The 19264-nt window shown below is 37.6% G+C and overlaps 1 protein-coding gene across 3 annotated transcripts in view; it reads right to left on the minus strand.

Moving 5' to 3' along the window:
• Nell1 (neural EGFL like 1) overlaps window positions 1–19264 on the minus strand; it is an 802510-nt gene that overhangs the window by 297979 nt on the left and 485267 nt on the right. For all 3 annotated transcript variants that reach the window (XM_078046343.1, XM_005335960.5, XM_005335959.5), the window contains exon 14: window positions 10889–11011. In XM_078046343.1, coding sequence (XP_077902469.1) covers window positions 10889–11011 — 123 coding nt within the window. The remainder of the gene's footprint in view (window positions 1–10888; window positions 11012–19264) is intronic.

Consider the following 19264-nt stretch of genomic DNA (forward strand, 5'->3'; position numbering starts at 1 on the left):
AATTTCTATGTTGATTGCCTTGATTTTTAAACTGATTGGGGGGGGAGTATAAAATAGAATCTGAATTATGGATGGAAATTCTAAGAGGAGAAAAAAGCTTGAAGTATAAAATTAAAGATAACAAGGTAATTAAGGGGAAGAAGGAATAATTCAGTTTGGTGGAAAGGGAGTACTAGAACCATGTTTTACAGTACTATCACAAAGAGTCTTGAATATTTTGGAATATCAATCATGCCAGAGAAAATTGAATGCCCACGATATTGTATAATAATAAAGCAACAGGAGAATTACGGAAAAGGTTTATTTGTACTTTTCTACTTTGATAATATTATTCCAGATCCCATTTTATCAAGATATATGCAGTTGCCCAATTTGAATGTTTTGAAGAACATTTCTTATTCAGTTTGGGTCAGCTCTAGTCCTGTGCCTGTGCCTGTCCCTCCAAGGGACTGATTCCACATTCTCTCTGACAAGTAAGATAGCTGAGTGCTACATCATGATAGAAAGAGGAAGAAAGAGGCTATAATGGGACATTTGACCAATAATCACCAAAAAGCAGCCCAAAGGCCTTTTACAAATCTTGATGATATGAACTATAAATCTGTGGTCCTTAAGACATGAAGTAAAATTTTGCTCACATTAACCTTTCTTCCAAAGGCTAACTTTGGGCTAAGCCTGTTTACCCAAAAGATCCAGTGAGCTTTCTTTAATTTAATAGTTTGTGTTTTGTAACTTATCATATTTCCCTTACTACCTTAACTACTCTGCCTGGTAAGTATCTCCTAGTTCTAAACCTAGCCCAAATTAGGATTGCTAAATAAGTGCTTTGTCTAAAAGGGAACAAATAAAACAGATTTTGAAATTGACTTATGCAAAAAGGAAGATGCACTTGAGCAGTTTGTTGCCTCTTCAATTAGGCTAAAGGATTTCATCATTTCTAACATAACTAAATTCAGTATCTATCAGAGATTAAACATAGAATAAATGAATTTTGAATGTGCAAGAGATAATGTATTTTAATGTAATAGGTCCATTGATGATCTTCCAAAACATTAAAAGGGACAACATATAAGCATTTACTTTACAATTTTAATTTTTCCTTCATTTTTAGAATGTTGGTTAACTAAATTCATTAGTAATTAATACATCGTGCTACAAGAGCAGAAGTGTTTTGTGTCAAATGAACTGGCCAAATTCTCATCTTGCATCAATATTTATTTACTGAGCACCCATGAGACACAAGGTCCTATGTCAGTGGCAAATGCTGATAAGTAAACGGCTAGTTTAACTGGAAATAACACATTGAAGACCACAAACAGCACTGAGAAGAGAAACTGTGTTCTGACCAAGAAGATCAAGGAAAAATGGGATTTGAGCAGGACTGTAAAGGATGAATGGGATTTCAACTGAGATAAGAGGAGGATGGAAGAAAGTACTCCAGGATAATAAAGGACCCCAAGGGGAGGGAAGTGGGTGTGAAATCATCTGTCCTGGTCTGTGGACAGATGGTTAGTTAACTCACAAGTGTGACGGGTAGAGTAACAGGAAGAGATGATGTCAAAAGAGATGAGGCTCAAGATATCCAGATGGGACCAGGTGCCATAATGCCTTATATACTTGAGAGATAGAAGTTAGATTTTCTTCAGCAAGCAATAGTTTTTAGGGGAAAAAACATAGGATTTCCCCCCATCATTCTATAGCTTACTTCTCAGGTCTATATATATTTAAGCATGGTACTGTGTTTTGCATGCTCTTGACAAACTCTTTCTTATCACTTTGTGTTAAAATTCATACGCCCATGTTAAGAGTACTCCATGCTCCCTGATTGAACTCAACAGAAATGGATTTTTGTCATTCACATTCACATCAGTCTTGTCTTTATGCTTTGTGTTAAAATAATCTAATAGTCCCGAAAAATTTGAAAGTCACATTTCTGACAGTAATCTAACCTGGTACTACTATTGTAATATGACCCTATTGAAAAATCTTCAACAATACCAAAGGGGTACCTTTCTTTATTATCCTTTATAGGCAGAAGTTTTTAAGTGTCCATAATTGCTACAAGAATACTCTACATTGGCTACAAGGATTTATCCTATTGACCAAGTCTTATCCTGAGTCACTTCTAATCTCCCTTCTGAGTTTGGAAATCAATCAGAAATGGGGTACAGTTTCAAATCCTTTCTTGAATTGTCATAAAACTGCTCTATAAGCAAAGATGCTTTCTTAGAAATAGACTCACAGTCCTTATCTCTTTTTTTATCAATATGAACATGTGTTTTCAAATGGACCTAACTCTAACTGGGTCAAACCAGCCCATAATGTCAGTCAATCTTGTTCTTCATCAGTCTCTCCAACATTTGTCTACACACCTAAAAGCAGAATTTTAGATTAGTACCTTCCCAAGTTCTTCCTCATTACATTAAAAAACTATTTCTAGAATGCTGAGAGTACTTTGCCCAAAGCTTCCTATTTCACTTGCTATGTGCTTCAAAATCTCATCTTCCCTGATTCGTGTCCCAGTAGTTTATCAATTTTATTATTTTCTGTGATATCTTACTTTAACAGCTTACCTTTCCATTTTTTCTCACTCTTCCTTCCTTTCACATTGCCTGTGAGCCTCTGAAAACATCTTCGTACATGTGAAATATCTATTTTACTTAGTATTTCTCTGTTAATTCAAGATTTCATTTACATCCCTAATGAGCTACCACATTAATATTTCTGCCTACAACAAACCTTCACTGACCTTCTGTTTCTGTTTTTCTCTGTTTTTCTTTCATACAGTTTATCCAGCATACCATCAAACAGAAATTTCTAGGAAACAAGTCTTCTGCACATGTACTCAATGCAAATGTGCTCATAATAATAAATCATTTCAGAGAACTGAGAGGTTCTGAAGTGCCTCAGAAGAAAGACTCACTTATGTTCCTGAAATTTTACAGTGAACTGAATTTTATTGTGATTATTTTCTTTGAAAGCCAGTCATCCATTAGCGAGGCAGATTCAACATTGAAGCTGGTTTGCACAACTTCCATGGGAGTAATTGGTTTTTTTCAGAATGGAGATAAGGCCTGGGTGACCTGTGTACTCCTATGTCCCACACAGATTTCTGCTTTGTTGTGAAAGCTTCTAAACACTGAAGTGCATATTCTATTAGGAAGGTATCTTCATGGGTTTTCTCATCAGGAAACTTTGGAGCACAATAATAAGCTCATCTCTTTATTAAATGTAGGTTAGAGAGATATTCTGAACTGTGGTCTGCAAGAAACAGAAAACAGTTGTAGCCTGGGAGGGTTGGAGCTGTAGTAGTGTTTGGAGGGTTTCTTAGGAATACAGAGAAAGGGTGATCGCTCAGCCTGAGACATCAGAGTTGACTTCTAGGACTTGAAAGAGAAGGAGAAAGAACACTATGTTGCCATAAACTATAAAGTCATTAAAGAGTTTTTCCTATGTGGTATGAAAATAAACGCTGGACAATAGAAGATTAATTTACTTCTGAGACAACAGAAGGACACTAAGGAGTGTGACAACACACATTACCTCCTGAAATGTTGGAGAATTTCAAGCATTAGCTTGAACTACCACTACCTTACACTAGCTTTAGAATATTCTCCAGAATGACTATGCTTGTGGTAGAGATGGTTGCTTCAGGATACTGAAGGGATGAGCCAATAAAATCCCAAGACAACCCTTTTATTCTGATTTCCCACTTATATAATTAACATCTTTAAAAAAGGCTCTCCAAATATCTTTTATTTCAGAATGGAAGTGGGACTTCAGACACAAATATTTTACTACTCTTTAGTAGAATAGTCAGTGAAGAAGGTGGAGGTTGGTTGGGTAGAGGAGAAGGTACTTCCATTCCATTTAATGGATGTACCTTGGCCCAGTGGCTCACTCTCATCCTTCCCTGACCACTGATGAGTAAGACAAAGGAAGCGCATGTGTCAGATGTGTGTTACCCACTTTTTCTTCATTTATGAACAAGGGAGCCATAAGCCCACAAGGAACACCCATCCTGGGCTGTTCTTCCTGCCCTCAGGTGTAAGAGGAAGCGCTGCAGTAAGGTGCTGCAAAAGTTTCTGGCCCACCTGTGAGGACTGCAGAAGCCTGACTACTTGGGAAGCTCAATAACATGAATATTGTTATTGGCATATACTAAGCCAAGTTTTCCGGTACGATTTCATAAGTTTTCTTTCTTTTTATTTTTTATTAGTTACACATGACAGCACAGTGATCTTGACACATCATACATTTGAATAAAATGAGGTATAATTACTCCTTTTTCTGAGTGTACAGGTTGCTCCTGTTGATGTTTCAGTCTCCACATGCTTGGTTTGTATATCTCCCTCTTATTTGGTTCTGAACACAAGTGGGGGAAACAAGGGTACCATTTTGAAGACTCTCCTCAAACTGCAACAGTTCTCATAATAAGCTGATAACTTGGTATTTTCCATAAAAGACCTGTCATCCACAAGAGTTTTTACTGTGAATCAGTCCCCAGCAGCCTGATCACTTTAGGCATCCTGCTAGGACCAAGTTTCTGAGACTACAACACACAGCATCTGATCTCAAACACATGGAAAACAAATAGAAGCCCAGTCTGCAATGAGAAAGAAGTATGGAGCTGACCTGTTGGAGAAGCAGATAGGAGACAATACAGAGTACTATTAGCACTCTAGCTCCTGGACAAATTGCTTCCTAAATCTCAGCCACCTTTTCTTGCCTTTAGGTTCTGTGACACACTAGCAAAGCATAATTATAATTTTTTGTTGTTGTTTTTACTAATTTTAGTAGAAAGCACAACTAATTTCACAAGGATCCAACTAGGGCAGTTACACTGGGCCCCTCACTCAGAAGGGCCTCACACATGGGGTTTCATGCTTTATGGTCACTTTCATATCAAAGTTCTTAATAGTTTCACATTTGAATTTGTTTTGTAAGTGGGACATCAGAACATGCACTGGGAGTCTAATTTCAGCTCACATGCAGTTTCACCTCCCCAAGTCTCTCTGCCTCGCCATCCCTTCCCAAATGCCTTATTAGGGTCATGTGTTCACACTCTGGAAGGGATGGGATTGAGCATGCATGCTCCAATATATACAGGCAGAGCATGATGGCTGCCTCCCTGATACTGTATGAAATGCCCTGGTGTATTATACAGGTGAGCCAGGGAACTGGTGCAGGGAACACAATGCTCTTGCAGGTCTCCCATCTGCTGTGGATTATGGTGAAAGGTTATCAAAAAGGGGAAACACCTGACTCAACTTCCCTGCTTCAGGTCAGGCCACAGTGCATCTATCAGGGGGTTGGGAAACCCAGCAGTGTGAATGTGCCAATTTGTAAGGGGAGGCTGATGGTCCTATAAAGGTTGGCATTCACCCCAAGAGTATCTGCAGCCCAAGGGAGCAGCATTAAATAGCAAGTACCAGCCACTATGATAGAACAAGAGAGACTAAAAAAATAAAATAAAATAAAGTGAAAGCTTTATATTATAGGACCTTTAAACATCAAGTTTTTTCCTACTTTTTGAACAAGGACTTCACACTTTCATTTTTCTCTGGGCTCTGCAAATTGCATAGCTAGTCATGCCAGCAGATTTTTATCACTTGCAACCAAAGGAATGCTAACTAATACATGTGTTTTTCATATGGCTTTATATTTTGAGCAATTCTTTGTAAACCTTTTTCACATGAGATAATTCCATTTTATAAATTCTTTTATTTGGCTGGAAGCATTTGCTCAAATCTTTCTCCAGTACCAAATCCTGAAATCTCCAGGGCCCTTGTCTTACTTGCCTTTTGCTTGTTTGGTGTCTGGAACTCTGTTACAGACACAGAATTTACACTCACTGTGTGTTTACAAAATAAATGTCAATATTACCAGTCATTAAGACAAGAATGCTTCCAAGGATCACCATGCCTTATCTAGACTTAATGACAGATAAGAGAGAAGACTTAGTTTATCAGATACGTATTGACAACTGCCTCTTTAAAGCCTGATTTCCATTTCAGCATTAATGCAGGACTGGGAAAGCAGATAAACACTACTCAGGAGATAACCTTAACCCTCAAGTCAGGTTATGCTAATCTTATTTGAAACCATTTGCAAGCAATTTGTCTATTTCACCCCAAATGCCACAATATTTAGCAATACATATTGCATGGTTTCAGAAGTACTTTAAACTGTCAAACATGAGAGCAAAATATTATTTTGAAAAATAATACATCATTGCACCCTCTTTTCACTGTTTTTTTTTTAATTTTCATTATCTAGTTAGGAAGTAGGCAGGGAGGGAGGCAGGGAGGGAGGGAGGGAGGGAAAGAGAGGAATGAGCAACAAGCAGAGAAGAAGAGGAAGAAGAGAAAAGGAAAGGAGATGGGAAGGAAAAAGAGAAGGAAAAGAGGAGGAAAGGAAAGATGAGAGAAGCTAAAATCATTCCTACTTGCTGGGTTCAGTCCATCTTTTTCAAGATTTTCCTTTGAGAGAGGATAATGCTATCATCCTCCCAGGGTTATGGTGGGAACTAAATGGAATGCAACCAGCAAGGTATCTTATGTGTACTTAAGTAGCAATAGTTAAAGCATCATGGTACTTTCCATCCCTATAAGGTGAAAACTCCTTTATATGGGGCATCAGCCACCAGGAAAGACAATCTGAGATCACTCACCCCAATTAGTATTGTTTGGGAAACTGCTGCCATGCGTCATGCTTGTTAACATAGGTGTTCACAGTGCACATTCCCACCTAGACTGACTCAAGTCTATGAGTATCATGTCTAAAAAGGTTTTTGTGCATTTAACATTTTAAAAAGAGAATTAGCTCATGTGAATTGAGCTGCTATAAACATTGATTTGGCTGCATTACTATAGTATGATGACTTTAAATCCTTTGGGTATAGACTGAGGACAGGGTAGCTGGGTCAAATGGTTGTTCCATTCCAAGTTTTCTAAGGAATCTCCATGCTGCTCTCCAGAGTAGTTGCACCAATTTCCGTCCCAGCACCAATGTAGGAGTGTGCTTTCCCCCCACACATCCTCACCAACATTGATTGCTGTCTATATTCTTGATAACTGCCATTCTGACTGGAGTGAGATGAAATCTTAAAATAATTTTGATTCACATTTCTCTAATTATGAGACACATTGAACATTTTTTTTCATATATTTGTTGATCAAATGTATATCTTCCGAGAAGTGTCTGTTCAACTTCTTAGCCTATTTATTGATTGGGTTGTTTGTTTTTTTGGTGTTAAGTGTTTTGAGTTCTTTATATAACCTGGAGATTAGTGCTCTGTCTGACATGTGTGTGGTAAAAATTTGCTCCCAAAACGTAGGCTCTCTCTTCACCTCATTGATTCTTTCTTTCGCTGAGAGAAAGCTTTTTTAGTTTGAGTTCATCTCATTTATTAATACTTGATTTTATTTCTTGTGCTTTAGGAGTCTTGTTAAGGAAGTTGGGGCCTAATCCGATGTGATAATGATTTGGGCCTACTTTTTCCTCTATGAGGCAAAGCAGCTATGGACTAATTCCTAGGTCCTAGATCCACTTTGAGTTGAGTTTTGTGCATGGCGAGAGAGAGGGGTTTACTTTCATTTTGCTGCATATGGATTTCCAGTTGTTCTAGCACTATTTGCTGAAGAGGCTATATTTTCTCCAATGTATGTTTTTGGTGCTTCTGTCTAGTATGAGTTAACTGTATTTATGTGGGTTTGTCTCTGTCTTCTATTCTATACCAATGGTCTACATGTCTATTTTGGTGCCAGCACCATGCTGTTTTGTTACTATAGCTTTATAGCATAGTTTAAGGTCTGGTATAGCAGCTCAATTCACAATAGCTAAATTGTGGAAGCAACCTAGATGCCCTTTAATAGATGAATGGATAAAAAAAACTGTGATATATATACACCATGGAATACTTCTCAGCATTAAAAGAGAATAAAATTATGGCATTTGCAGGTAAATGGATGGAGTTGGAGAATATCATGTGAAGCAAAGTAAGCCAATCCCAAAAACCTAAAGGCTGAATGTTCTCTCTTATAAGTGGATGTGGTGGGTGGGAAGGGGATGGGAAAAATGGAGGAATTTTGGGCAAGGGGGAAGGACAGGTGGGAAGAGGGAAGGGGGAAAGGAAGGATGGTAGAATGAGATGGATATCATTATCCTAGGTACATGTATGACTGCACATATAGTGTGACGCTACATCATGTACAACCAGGGAATCAATTATGTACAATGAATCATAATGCATTATGCTGTCATATATACCTAATTAAAATAAATAAAGAAATTTTTAAAAAAACTCTTAAAAGAAAGAATTAGTTCAAGCTATCAGGCTATCCTTACCCAATACCTACTGTAAATGTTTCAGTTATAGTGTAGGTGGCAAAGTGAATATCAATTTTACTTTGTATAACTTTCAATAATTTAAAACACATCAGTTTACATTCTCTCAGTAATTTCTTGCAGTAACATTGTTGGATATGCAAAGTGATATTAAACCAATTTTAATATGTAAAAACATGAAAGCCACAACTCACCAGTAATGAAAGCATATCTAAACCCCAGATTTCCAAGCTCTTTATCCATTCCTTTGACCCCCACCACACTGCTTCCCCAGGCAATATTTATAAAACAGAATTCTCCCTCTTATCAAGGCCAGCACGATTGGCCATGAGAATTGCTATAAGAAAATTATTGTCCTTAATTCATAACTTTCAAGGGAAAATATGTTTCCTCTCAGAGTCTGTTGACTCCAGGAACATTATTTGAGCTCATATTTTACAGAGCTGGACTTTCAAATTCCACAAGGTGAAGCTACCACTTATCACAATGGCAAGAGAGGACATGGCAAAATAAACCCACTGAACAAGGGCAATTAATATTATTTTATGAGGTAACATAATTCTGAGGGGGAAAAAGCATTAAAATCAAATGCCCATGTTGCTCCTTTGATTTACATCTTTGGTATTCAGGTATCCAAAGTGGATTTGTTCATCTGTGGGACTGTATTCATGTTTTTGTGGTTTAGTTTCGCTTTAGAAATATCTTCAATATTCTTTTTAAAAAAAAAACTTAGCACTTGTTTACTTGCCTCATGGAACTTTTTAAAAAGCACACAAATATTTCATGTATAAATTCCCATTGGTAGAGATGCAAATAATATAGAATTCATAACAATAAGTGAATGCTCTTTTTGTCACATACCTATTAGTAATAAGGTGAATAGTTTGCCTGTTTCTAGTCTACATACTTATATAAATATGTGTACAGATACTTATAAATATGCAGTGATACTGAATGTATTATACTGTTTTATTTTATTTATTTTCCCTTACTTTTTTCTCAAAAATATATCTTGGGGATCTTTCAGTCTGCATGTTTATGTATTTGGGTGTGCTATCTATGTGTGTGTGTGTACACCTGTGTGTACTTAATACATGTGCTTAGAGTTTGAAAACACACATCCTATTTCATCAGTGAATATGGCAAAGTAAATACAAACATTCCATTAATGATGGATATTCTGGTTGTTTCTGATTTTCAGTGAATGAAACAATGCTGCAATAACATCACTGTATGTTAATTTCCTCCTCCTGTGAGTTTATACTTTTCTACAATACATTCAAGAGGTAAAGTTGAAGGAATAAAAAAAAATGCCTACTTTGTCAAACTGTAGCCCAAAAAGTTTCATCAATTATTCTCTCAATCATGCATGAAGCTATTGTTTTTACCACACAGTCACCAACACAGACTATAATCTTTTAAAATTCTCCTCCAATCCAATGCATGAATAGGATGATTTAGTCATTGTAAAGAATTTCCTTCGCATTACCAACATGACATATCTTCAGAGGAATACTAATAATGTGCCATTGTCTTTGAGTTAGTTACTTAACCTCTTGGTGTCTGAATTTTATTACCTCTAAAATGAGGATAAGGAATAATGCCTACTTCATATGGCATCTCCTGGTTTTCTATTTGTGTTCTTCTTTTTCAAATGATGTTTTGGTCACTTAACACACACTTAATGAGCACCGACAGTGTTTCCAGGCATATTCTAGGTGTGGGGATTATGTGGGGGAACAAGATCAAGTGGTCACTCTCATGAAGCTTATGTACATACATCCTGGTGGGGTGGCAGATAATATAGAGATGCAAATGGATAACATTGTTTCAGGCTGTTTATGATGAAAATAAAAATCAAGCAAGGTTTGGGCTAAGAAACTAAGTATACTATGGTAGATATGGCAGTCAAAAAATATTTCTGTGATGGGGAAATGTGGTAGAGACATGAAGGAGGTGAGCTTCAATGCTGAGAGGGGATAGCAATATTCACAGAATATTGGAGAATTAATGTGCTGATGCAGAGAGAATGAGGGTGAGGACAAAGACAGATGGTAGCTAAGAGGAGCCAGGGACAAGATCCTGAGTGCCTCATAAGACAGGTGGAGGAATTTCAATTTTATTTAAATACAGAGGAAAGCCAGAGCACTGGCCTATGAATTGCTAAACTGTAAGTTAAAAAGAAAATTAAATGCTAAGTTTCCTATTCCAGCCGAAGCCTCCAAACAACGTCCACTTGCCCTCGTAGCAGCTCACAACAAAGAAAAGCCCATATTCAGCAATCAGAGCTTCTCTCACAAGCACAGATTCTAAAAAGCAAAGCTAAACAGAGTCATCAAGTTGTGGAATCGTGTCCCTGACCTACACCCACAACCCAAAAGCAAGTCTTGTTCTTTCCTGCACTGCCCTTTGCTAGCTGATGGACCAGGAGCAGGAACCCTGGCAGGGTTCAGCCACCGAAGTGGAAAAGAAGATCCGCTGCAGGAACACCAAGATCAGGCAGGGAGGCACACGGCTCGCCTTCAGATGGAAAGCCTACCTTTGCAGATGGTCCCGTTGCCCACGTAGCCTGGTTTGCAGGTACAGCTGTGTCCCTGGACCGTGTTGGTGCAGATGGCATTCTCGTCACAGTTGTGCTGTCCGCTTCCACATTCATCGTGCTCTGTCAGTGGGTAGAAGAGAAAGAGACATCTTTTCTTAGGTTGGAATTACTGGTATCAGAATTTAGCTGGAACTCACCAGCAAGAATGACAGTGACTCCCATGAGTGGGGAACCTTACTATGTACGTACCTGTTAGTTTCCACACCTGATATGTTTGAAGTCTCGGTGACTCTGAAAGATGGATGCTATTTTCCCCAATTTGAGGATAAAGAAAAACAGTGTCAGAGCTGTCACACAAAGTCACACAATTGGGAAAGCAGTACTCTAAGGCCACAGCTTCCTTCACCTTCTGTAAAGATTTCCACAGAAGTTCCAAGGCAGGGGTTCTCAGCAGGTGGTGATTTTGCACAGCTCCTCTGGAAACAGTTGATGATAAGTGCTCCTGGAATCTAGATGCCGATGAGCATCTTACGAAGAACAGGAGAACCCACACAACAAAGAAGTAACCAGTCCAGATATCAACAGTGCCACCGTTGGGACATCTTCCTCCAATTTACCATGATAAATTGCTTGGCTTCTTTAGAACAAAGGGGGTCAAACTGAAGAGGAAGAAGGCCCAGACAATATACTGTATGTACCAAAGGACATTTACAACAGGTCTCTTAAAAGGAGTAATTCCTCTCACAGGGGATGTTGGTGAACACAAATGGTGCTGAGTAGGAAAGGGATTTACTCTCAGGACTCGTCGATTCTAATTCTCCGTAAGGTGCATAATCTAACCTCAGAGTGGTTTCCTGATACGTGGTAATATTGTTATATAGAGTCAAATAGCTGCAGCATCCTTAATCCGTAATGAAGGGAAATTAATCCGACTACAAATGGACTAAAGCAGTTCAAGTCAGACCAAGATATCATGGCTAACTATCCTTTCCTCTTGTAACCAAAAAGTTTATAGAGTTATCCAACTGACCTCTATAAATAAACAACATGGGAAAGTTAACACCCTTTAATATATATCAGTGTGACTTTTTAGAAATGTGAAGAAGAAAACTCTGGTAAAGTCATCAAATTTATAAAAGGCTATAAAACAGGAATAAAAATTTCAGCTAGAAACATCAAAGAAATACCACTAAGCAAACAAAACTTAAAATTGAGCATAGTTTTGATACATGAATTGTTAAATCAATAGACTAATCAGTTGAAATCTCCATTTTCATTAATTTTTTACTTTAAATTTCCTATTGGGATCTAATAATGAAAAAGATTAAATTCACAAAATAGAGCTGTTTTAGTAACGGATACACAATTGAGGTAAAGCACACACCTGCATCTGATTTGAGTTGATACCTAAGATTTTCCAAAAAAATATTTTTCCTTTAGGCTTCAAGACCAACCCAAACCGTCACTGAGAAATGTGCACAGGTTAGAAAGCAGTGAGAAGGGAAGGGAAGATTTATAAGGACACACTTCCAGACTGTCTAAAGCCATCTCCAGCAAGCCCCAGAAGTAGTATAAACCTGTAGATGTCAAATCCAATGTACCGACCTATCGGGCACCTAGTTCGTACAGGTAAAAAACAGAAATTTTGAGGACCCAAAAAATGTAGGGACCTAGGCTTAGAATCCAAAGTTTACAGTCTCCTTATTTAAATTCTTTTCATAAGCAATTATTAGGGTCTATACTGAGAATACAAAGTAGATAGTATCTTTGATCATATGAACTTGTTCATAGGGGCCATCACACACCAATATGTAACTAAATAGGAACACAAGAGAGAAGTGATGAGTTTTAAGGAGGTGACTTCATATTTTGTCACACAAACAGGATGTATTTTAAAGAGAAAGAGTGTTCTATTAATAAAGATGCTAGGATAATAGACATAATTCAGAATAACCTAGGCAAACCAGCATGTGTGGTCATGCTAGATAAGAAGAATAGAGATAATCTGAGGCTGCCTCATCTTGATAAACCAGTTGAAATACTACCTGACAGATTTTTCTCTTCTCGTCATTAGAAGCTAGTATTTCAACGGGTCTTTCAAGAATGGCCATGATTTTCTCAGCCAGAGTCACTCAAGGGCACACAAGGCAGAAGAGCAGAGTGGAGAAAGACACAGTTTTAGGTAACATCCAAAAGCTTGGTGCATCTTTGCCTACCTTCCCTTGACCCCTAGTCCTCTTTTTGATGAGGCAACCTCACGACTGTCCTGAGAATGATTTCATGCCTACCTCTCCAGCTTTTTCATGCTGCTTCCCTGACCCGAAATACTCTCCCCCAGGGTAGCTGGAATATGTGTGTCCCTGCCTGGCTTCAGACACCACTTCAAACCCACACTCTTGTCAAGGAGCCATCTACACACACCTTGAGACCGGGAAAACCTCAAGCATCTTGGAGATTTATGAAATTTAATATCTTTACCTTGTTGGAGGCAGTCATATCACAGTATGTTGTAGTATTTGCAAGTTTTAACATTAATGTTTTAATGAACTCATGAACTTTGCAGAGAGAAATTGTGACATAATTTCTGAAGCCCTCATTTTACCAATTAGTTTTTTATATAATGAGTGGTATTGAACTTAGAATTCCAAGCACTGGAATGAATATATATTGAATAAACTGAGACAAAAGGATGGTAAACAAGCTTTTCACATCACAAAATTTGTAGATAAGGGAGCTCAGATTTGTGAATCTACATACCAGGTGAATCACCACCTTGATGAGCAGTTGCTGGAAGTAATTTGAATGTGGCTGAAACTAAACCAGGACATGTGGAAATGATTTCATCATGTCAAAAATGAAGGCTCTCTTCTGTGCTTGTTCCAAATTCTCACTGCAATCTCTTACAGTCTTCCCAAGAATATAAAACCTGTTACTGAATGACAAAGACTACAAAACTTCCATATCTCAGTATCTTTCATCTCAATCAAATTTGCAAAATGACTAGCACCTTCAAAACTGTTTGGTGGAAATGGACAAAGAAGACATGATTGCCTTCTAAATATATCAAATTCCTTTCCAGCTGTTGGAAATGCTGCAGAAGGTATAAGACAGGTTCTCATGAGAGTTATCCTGGCACAGAGGTTAAAAGCACAGACTCTGGAACCACCAGCCTTGGTTAGATGGTGCATTTGACAATTACTAGCTATGTGCACTACAGTAAGTTATTTAGTCTCTTTGTGTCTTAATTTCTTCATTGCAAAATATAAATAAACGTATTTCCTGATATTTTTATGAGGATTAAATTAGCTAATATGGGGAAAACACTCATAGTACATTGCTACTAGTAAGTGCTCCATAAAGGTAAGCTATTTTATTATCACCATTGTATTACTATTATTACCACCACCACCATCACCACAGCCTCCTCCACTAAATTACTCCTCCTCCTCCTCCTCCTCCTCCTCCTCCTCCTACTACTACTACTACTACTACCACCTACTACTACACAATTACTTCTGGGAAGACTTAATTGTCACATGATAGCAAAAATTGGTTGAGAAAACTTTGTCTTTCCTTAACAGGATGGTCATTCCTGCAGAAAGACTGAACACATAGGCAGTTGAAGAAAATTAAATTAGGGGCTAGGCTGTGGCTCAGTAGTAGAGTGCTTGCCTAGCACATGTGAGGCCCTGAGTTCGATCCTCAGTACCACATAAAAATAAATAAATAAAATAAAGTTTAAAACAAGAAAATTAAATTAGAATCTTTTTGAAAGTCCAAAGAAATATTAGGGTCAATTATGGTCCTTAGGAAACAAGACTATAGATTGGGAATGTGAAGAATGTGAATTTAGGACTGTAAAGCCTGAGTCTGGTTTTAGTATATCTGGAAGATCCAAACTCTCACGTGGATAACGACTGTGGCAGCAAGCTGTCTCTCCAATACGTATCCTTGCCCCCGCTAATATTTGAGCACTCATCAAGCACAGGCATTATCGCATACTTCCTTTCTCTTGCCTTCTCCTTTCTATTCCACGGTACATGTCAGAAGGACTCTAACTTCTCCACATCTGTCACCGTGACACCAGCATCAACGTCCATTGCCAACCAAAAGGTTGTTTTCCTTAGTGAACTAGTTAGGACCCGACCCCCACCAAACAGGTGCTGCAAGTGTGGCTCCAAATGTCCCACGTGTGAGGTTTAGATAATCCCTCATGTATGCATACCTTACAAAATTGTTGCAACTACCCCCACGTCACACTCTCCTTGTATTTGCATTCAGTTAACACTCTTCTATACCTGTTCACCCTCAGCAATCATCTCCTGGTCAAGCACTAATCTGTTCTCCACCCCTACAGTTTATCATTTAGAGAATGTTATATAAATGGAATTATACAGGAAGTCAATTTTGAGATTTTTGACTCTTTTCACTAAGCATAATGTCTTTGAGTTCAATACAAATTGTTCTATATGTTAATAGTCCATTCCTTCTTATTCCATTGTTCAAGGTACTAAAATTTATTCAACCACTCACACAATGAAGGACACTTGAATTGCTTCCTGTATTTTGCTATTATGAATAAAGTTGCTGTGAACATCTGTGCACAGGTTTCAGTGTGAACATATGTTTTTAGTGTTCTGGGATAAATGCCCAAGAGTGTACTTGCAGGATCATCTGCTAAGCACATGTTTAGTTTTGTAAGAAAGTGCCAAACAAATTTCCGAAGTGGATCTACTAATTTACATTGCCATCAACAATGTACAAGTGGTCTGTTTTTTCCACATCCTTGCCAGAATTTCATGTTGTCACTAGTTTTTATTTTAGCTATTTTGATAGATATTTAGTAATACTATATCATGATTTTACTTTGCATTTTGCTAGCTTCTAATGATCTTGAACTTCTTTCCACATGTTCATTTGCCATCTGCATATACTCATTGGTACATATGTATTATCTTTTTGCTTATTGATAAACTTGACTGTTTTATATTGTTGAGTTTGAGAAATTTTAATATTTTCTAGATATATCTTTTATAAATACGTGGTTTGCCAATATTTTCTCATGTCTCTAGCTTGTATTTTTATCCTCTTAGCATAATCTTTTCACAATGTAAAATGTTTTAATAAATTTCAAGGGACCTTTTTTTTCTTTAATGTTAAGTACTTTTAGTGTGATATGTAAGAACCCTTGGTCTATCCCCTAGGTTCCAAAAATTTCTCCTATTTTTTAACAGTTTTAGAGTTTTGCATATTGTATTTAAGCTGATGGTTCTTTTATATTTAATTTTTGTGTAAGGTGTAAGGCTTAGGTTGAAATTTGTTTTCCATGGGGGTGATATGCATGTCCACATTCACCAGTCCTATTTGTGGAAAAATCTATTTTTCTCATTTGAATTGCCTTTATACCTCTGTCAAAACAAATTAGTTATGTTTGTATTGGTCTGTTTCGAGCTCCTCTATTCTGTTCCATTAATCTATGTGTTTACTCCTCTGCCTATACCACACTGTCTTGATTACTTTATCTATTTAGAAAGTCTAAATATCTGGTAGAGTGATTTTCCCACTTTATTTCTCTTCTTCAAAACTGTTTTAGTCATTCTAGTTCCTAAGACTTACTACATAAAGTTTAGATTAAGTTTGTTGGGATTTTGATAGAGAATTGTGTGAAACTTATAGATCTATTTGGAAAGAACTGACATCTTTTCTTTAATGTATCTTCCAATCCATGAACCCAGTATGTCTTCCTATTTACTTGGATATTCCTTGGTTTCCTTCATTAGTGCTTTGCAACTTTCAGCATATAGATCCTGTTTATGTTTGCTAGGCCAATAGCTAGGTATATCATTTTATTTTGGAACCTGTATGTGATATAATGCATTTAATTTTGGTTTCCATTTATTTGTTGCTTATATAGAGAAATATAATTTTTGTGCATTGATCTTGTAGCTTGTGATCTTGCTGAATTTGTTTATTATTTTTATAATATTTTTGTGAATTCCTTAGGATTCTCTACATACATAGTTTTGTCATCTATAAATAAAATTGCCTTATTTCTTCCTTTCCAATCTGCATGCATTTTAAGATTTCCAGGGCTACATTGCACAAGAGTGGTGAAAGCGAATATCATGGCCTTATTGCCAATCGTAGGGCAATGGCACTCAGTCTTTTACCCGTGTTGGATGGAGGTGGAAGTTCAGCTCCTGCTGGGCCACATGGACAGTGGAGTTGGAAGAAAGCAGAAGTCAAGGAGCCTCGCCTTGCACTGCCTTCCTGAGTTTCCATGCTATTGGGTAGGAGAAGTTGCTCAGAGCCCTGCTGAACACTAGGGCCATTGCTCCAGTAGAGAAAGCAGAGACCTGACAGAGGGAATTGGATTCCCTCCTTCACAGGCTTCTGTTGCCTGTGCCTTCTGGCATTTTCAGGTTGCAAGCTTCTTCAGTGTCCCACCCAGGGCATTTCAGAGGCAAAAAAAAAAAAAAAACTCAGAGAACTCACAGCTTGTTGTTGCTCAAGACCCAAGTTCCCTATATAGTCCATCTTCTTTTTACCTTTAAGAGTCTTCCTGAGCTACGTCCAGGGTATTTTTAGAGGGTAGACCTAGGAGGAACAACAGAACTACTCCATCTCAACTTTAACCAAAAGTCTCTATTAAATTTTAAAAGAAACTACTTTCTTCCTCCTCCTCCTCCTCCTTTCCTTTTCTCAATAGCACTAATAATTGGGATTTTTCAAAAATAATTTTTATGAAGCACATACTGTAGGAACTAGGTACTGCTGGAGAGTATCATATCATCCACGTCAGTTAAGCATTATTATCATCCCTATTTTCTAAATGAGGAAACAGGTACAGAAAGGTTGTAAGTAGTCTAAGTTTATAGGATGGGAGGTTTAAATCAAGCTAGTCACCACAAAATCATGGCAGAAGAAACATAGCCATACAGATGTTACTCACTCTTCAAACCCCCTTTTCTCTTGACCCTTTGTACTCAACCTATCACCAAGCCTTGTAGAACTTTCTTTATAATTATCTCTCCACTTCATCCCCACAGCTCCTTCTCCACTGCCATCACTCTCCCACCCACCACCATCTCTCATTTGAGCCATGGCTATCCCTCCCCAATGTCTCTGCTCCCATCCACTATGGCCCACCTTCAATATATCCTTCAAACTGCACTTAATCAGTCTCTTAGAAATTCAACCCTGATTATCTCCCCACTCCTGTTAAAAACTCTTCAATGTTCTTAAGATGAAGACAAATGTGTTTAATGAAACCTTCAAGGACCAACAGGGTCTTGCTCCCACCTCACACCCAGCAGAATTTTGTTTCATTCCCACTCTATTTAAAAAAAATTTTTTTTACTTGCTGTTTTTAGATATACATAAAGTAGAGTGTATTCTGATATATTTGCCTGTTCTTTTCCAACCACACTGGCTTTGTCTCCTTCAGAAGGTCCTTGTTCCTCCTCATCACAGGCTTCTCCCTGTGATCTTCTCCTTTCAACCTAGATAGCATGGACTAATCCTTGAGATCCCAACCAAGTGGTCACCTCATCAGAGAAAGAAGGCTGGATTTCCTGGACTGAAGCCACTTTCCCTGTAACATTTTCACATCATACCCAGCATTTCTCTTTCATAGGGCTAATCACAATTATGATTCTACATGGATCACTGTCATTAGTATATTATAAATGTTTTCCTTCCTTACTACAGCACAAATCTCTTGGGAATAGAAATCATAGATTTTTTTTTTAAATTTTATCCCCAGTCCCTAGCAGAGGTGCTAAAATTTAAGTGTCTAATACAAACAGCTATTTATAAAGGAAAGGAAGGAAGGAAAGGCAGGAGGTAGGGAGAAGGAAGGACAGAGATAAAAAGAATGTATAATTATCTTTGACATCAAAAGCTGCAGAGAGGTCAAGGAGAATTAAGACAAGAAAAGGTAATTGAATCAGGCAGCTGTTGGCAACTCAGAAGGGAAGAGCTTAAAAATGAAACTCAGCTGGTAATGACATGTTGGTATATTTATTTTTCACAATGACTTTGTGGGAGGTGGAGAAATGGATGAGCTTTCAGGAGCTCTCTCTGAGGCAGAGCTTTTCTTCCACAAAGTATTGCTAGGGATACAACCTGTTGACTGGGAGAAAATATTTGCCCATCATATATCTGATAAGTAATTTGAAACTAAGATATATAAAGAATTCCTTACAATTCAATAATAAAAAAGTAATCCAATTTTAGAATGAGCAATATATTTAAATGGAGATTTTTCTCAAATAAAATGAATATCAAAAAAGCACATGAAATGGTCAATATCAATAGTAACTAGGGGAATTTAAAAAATGGAATATTAATTCACAACTACTAGAATAACTG

This window comes from Ictidomys tridecemlineatus, chromosome 4 (genome assembly GCF_052094955.1).
Source record: "Ictidomys tridecemlineatus isolate mIctTri1 chromosome 4, mIctTri1.hap1, whole genome shotgun sequence".
Taxonomy (NCBI): domain Eukaryota; kingdom Metazoa; phylum Chordata; class Mammalia; order Rodentia; family Sciuridae; genus Ictidomys; species Ictidomys tridecemlineatus.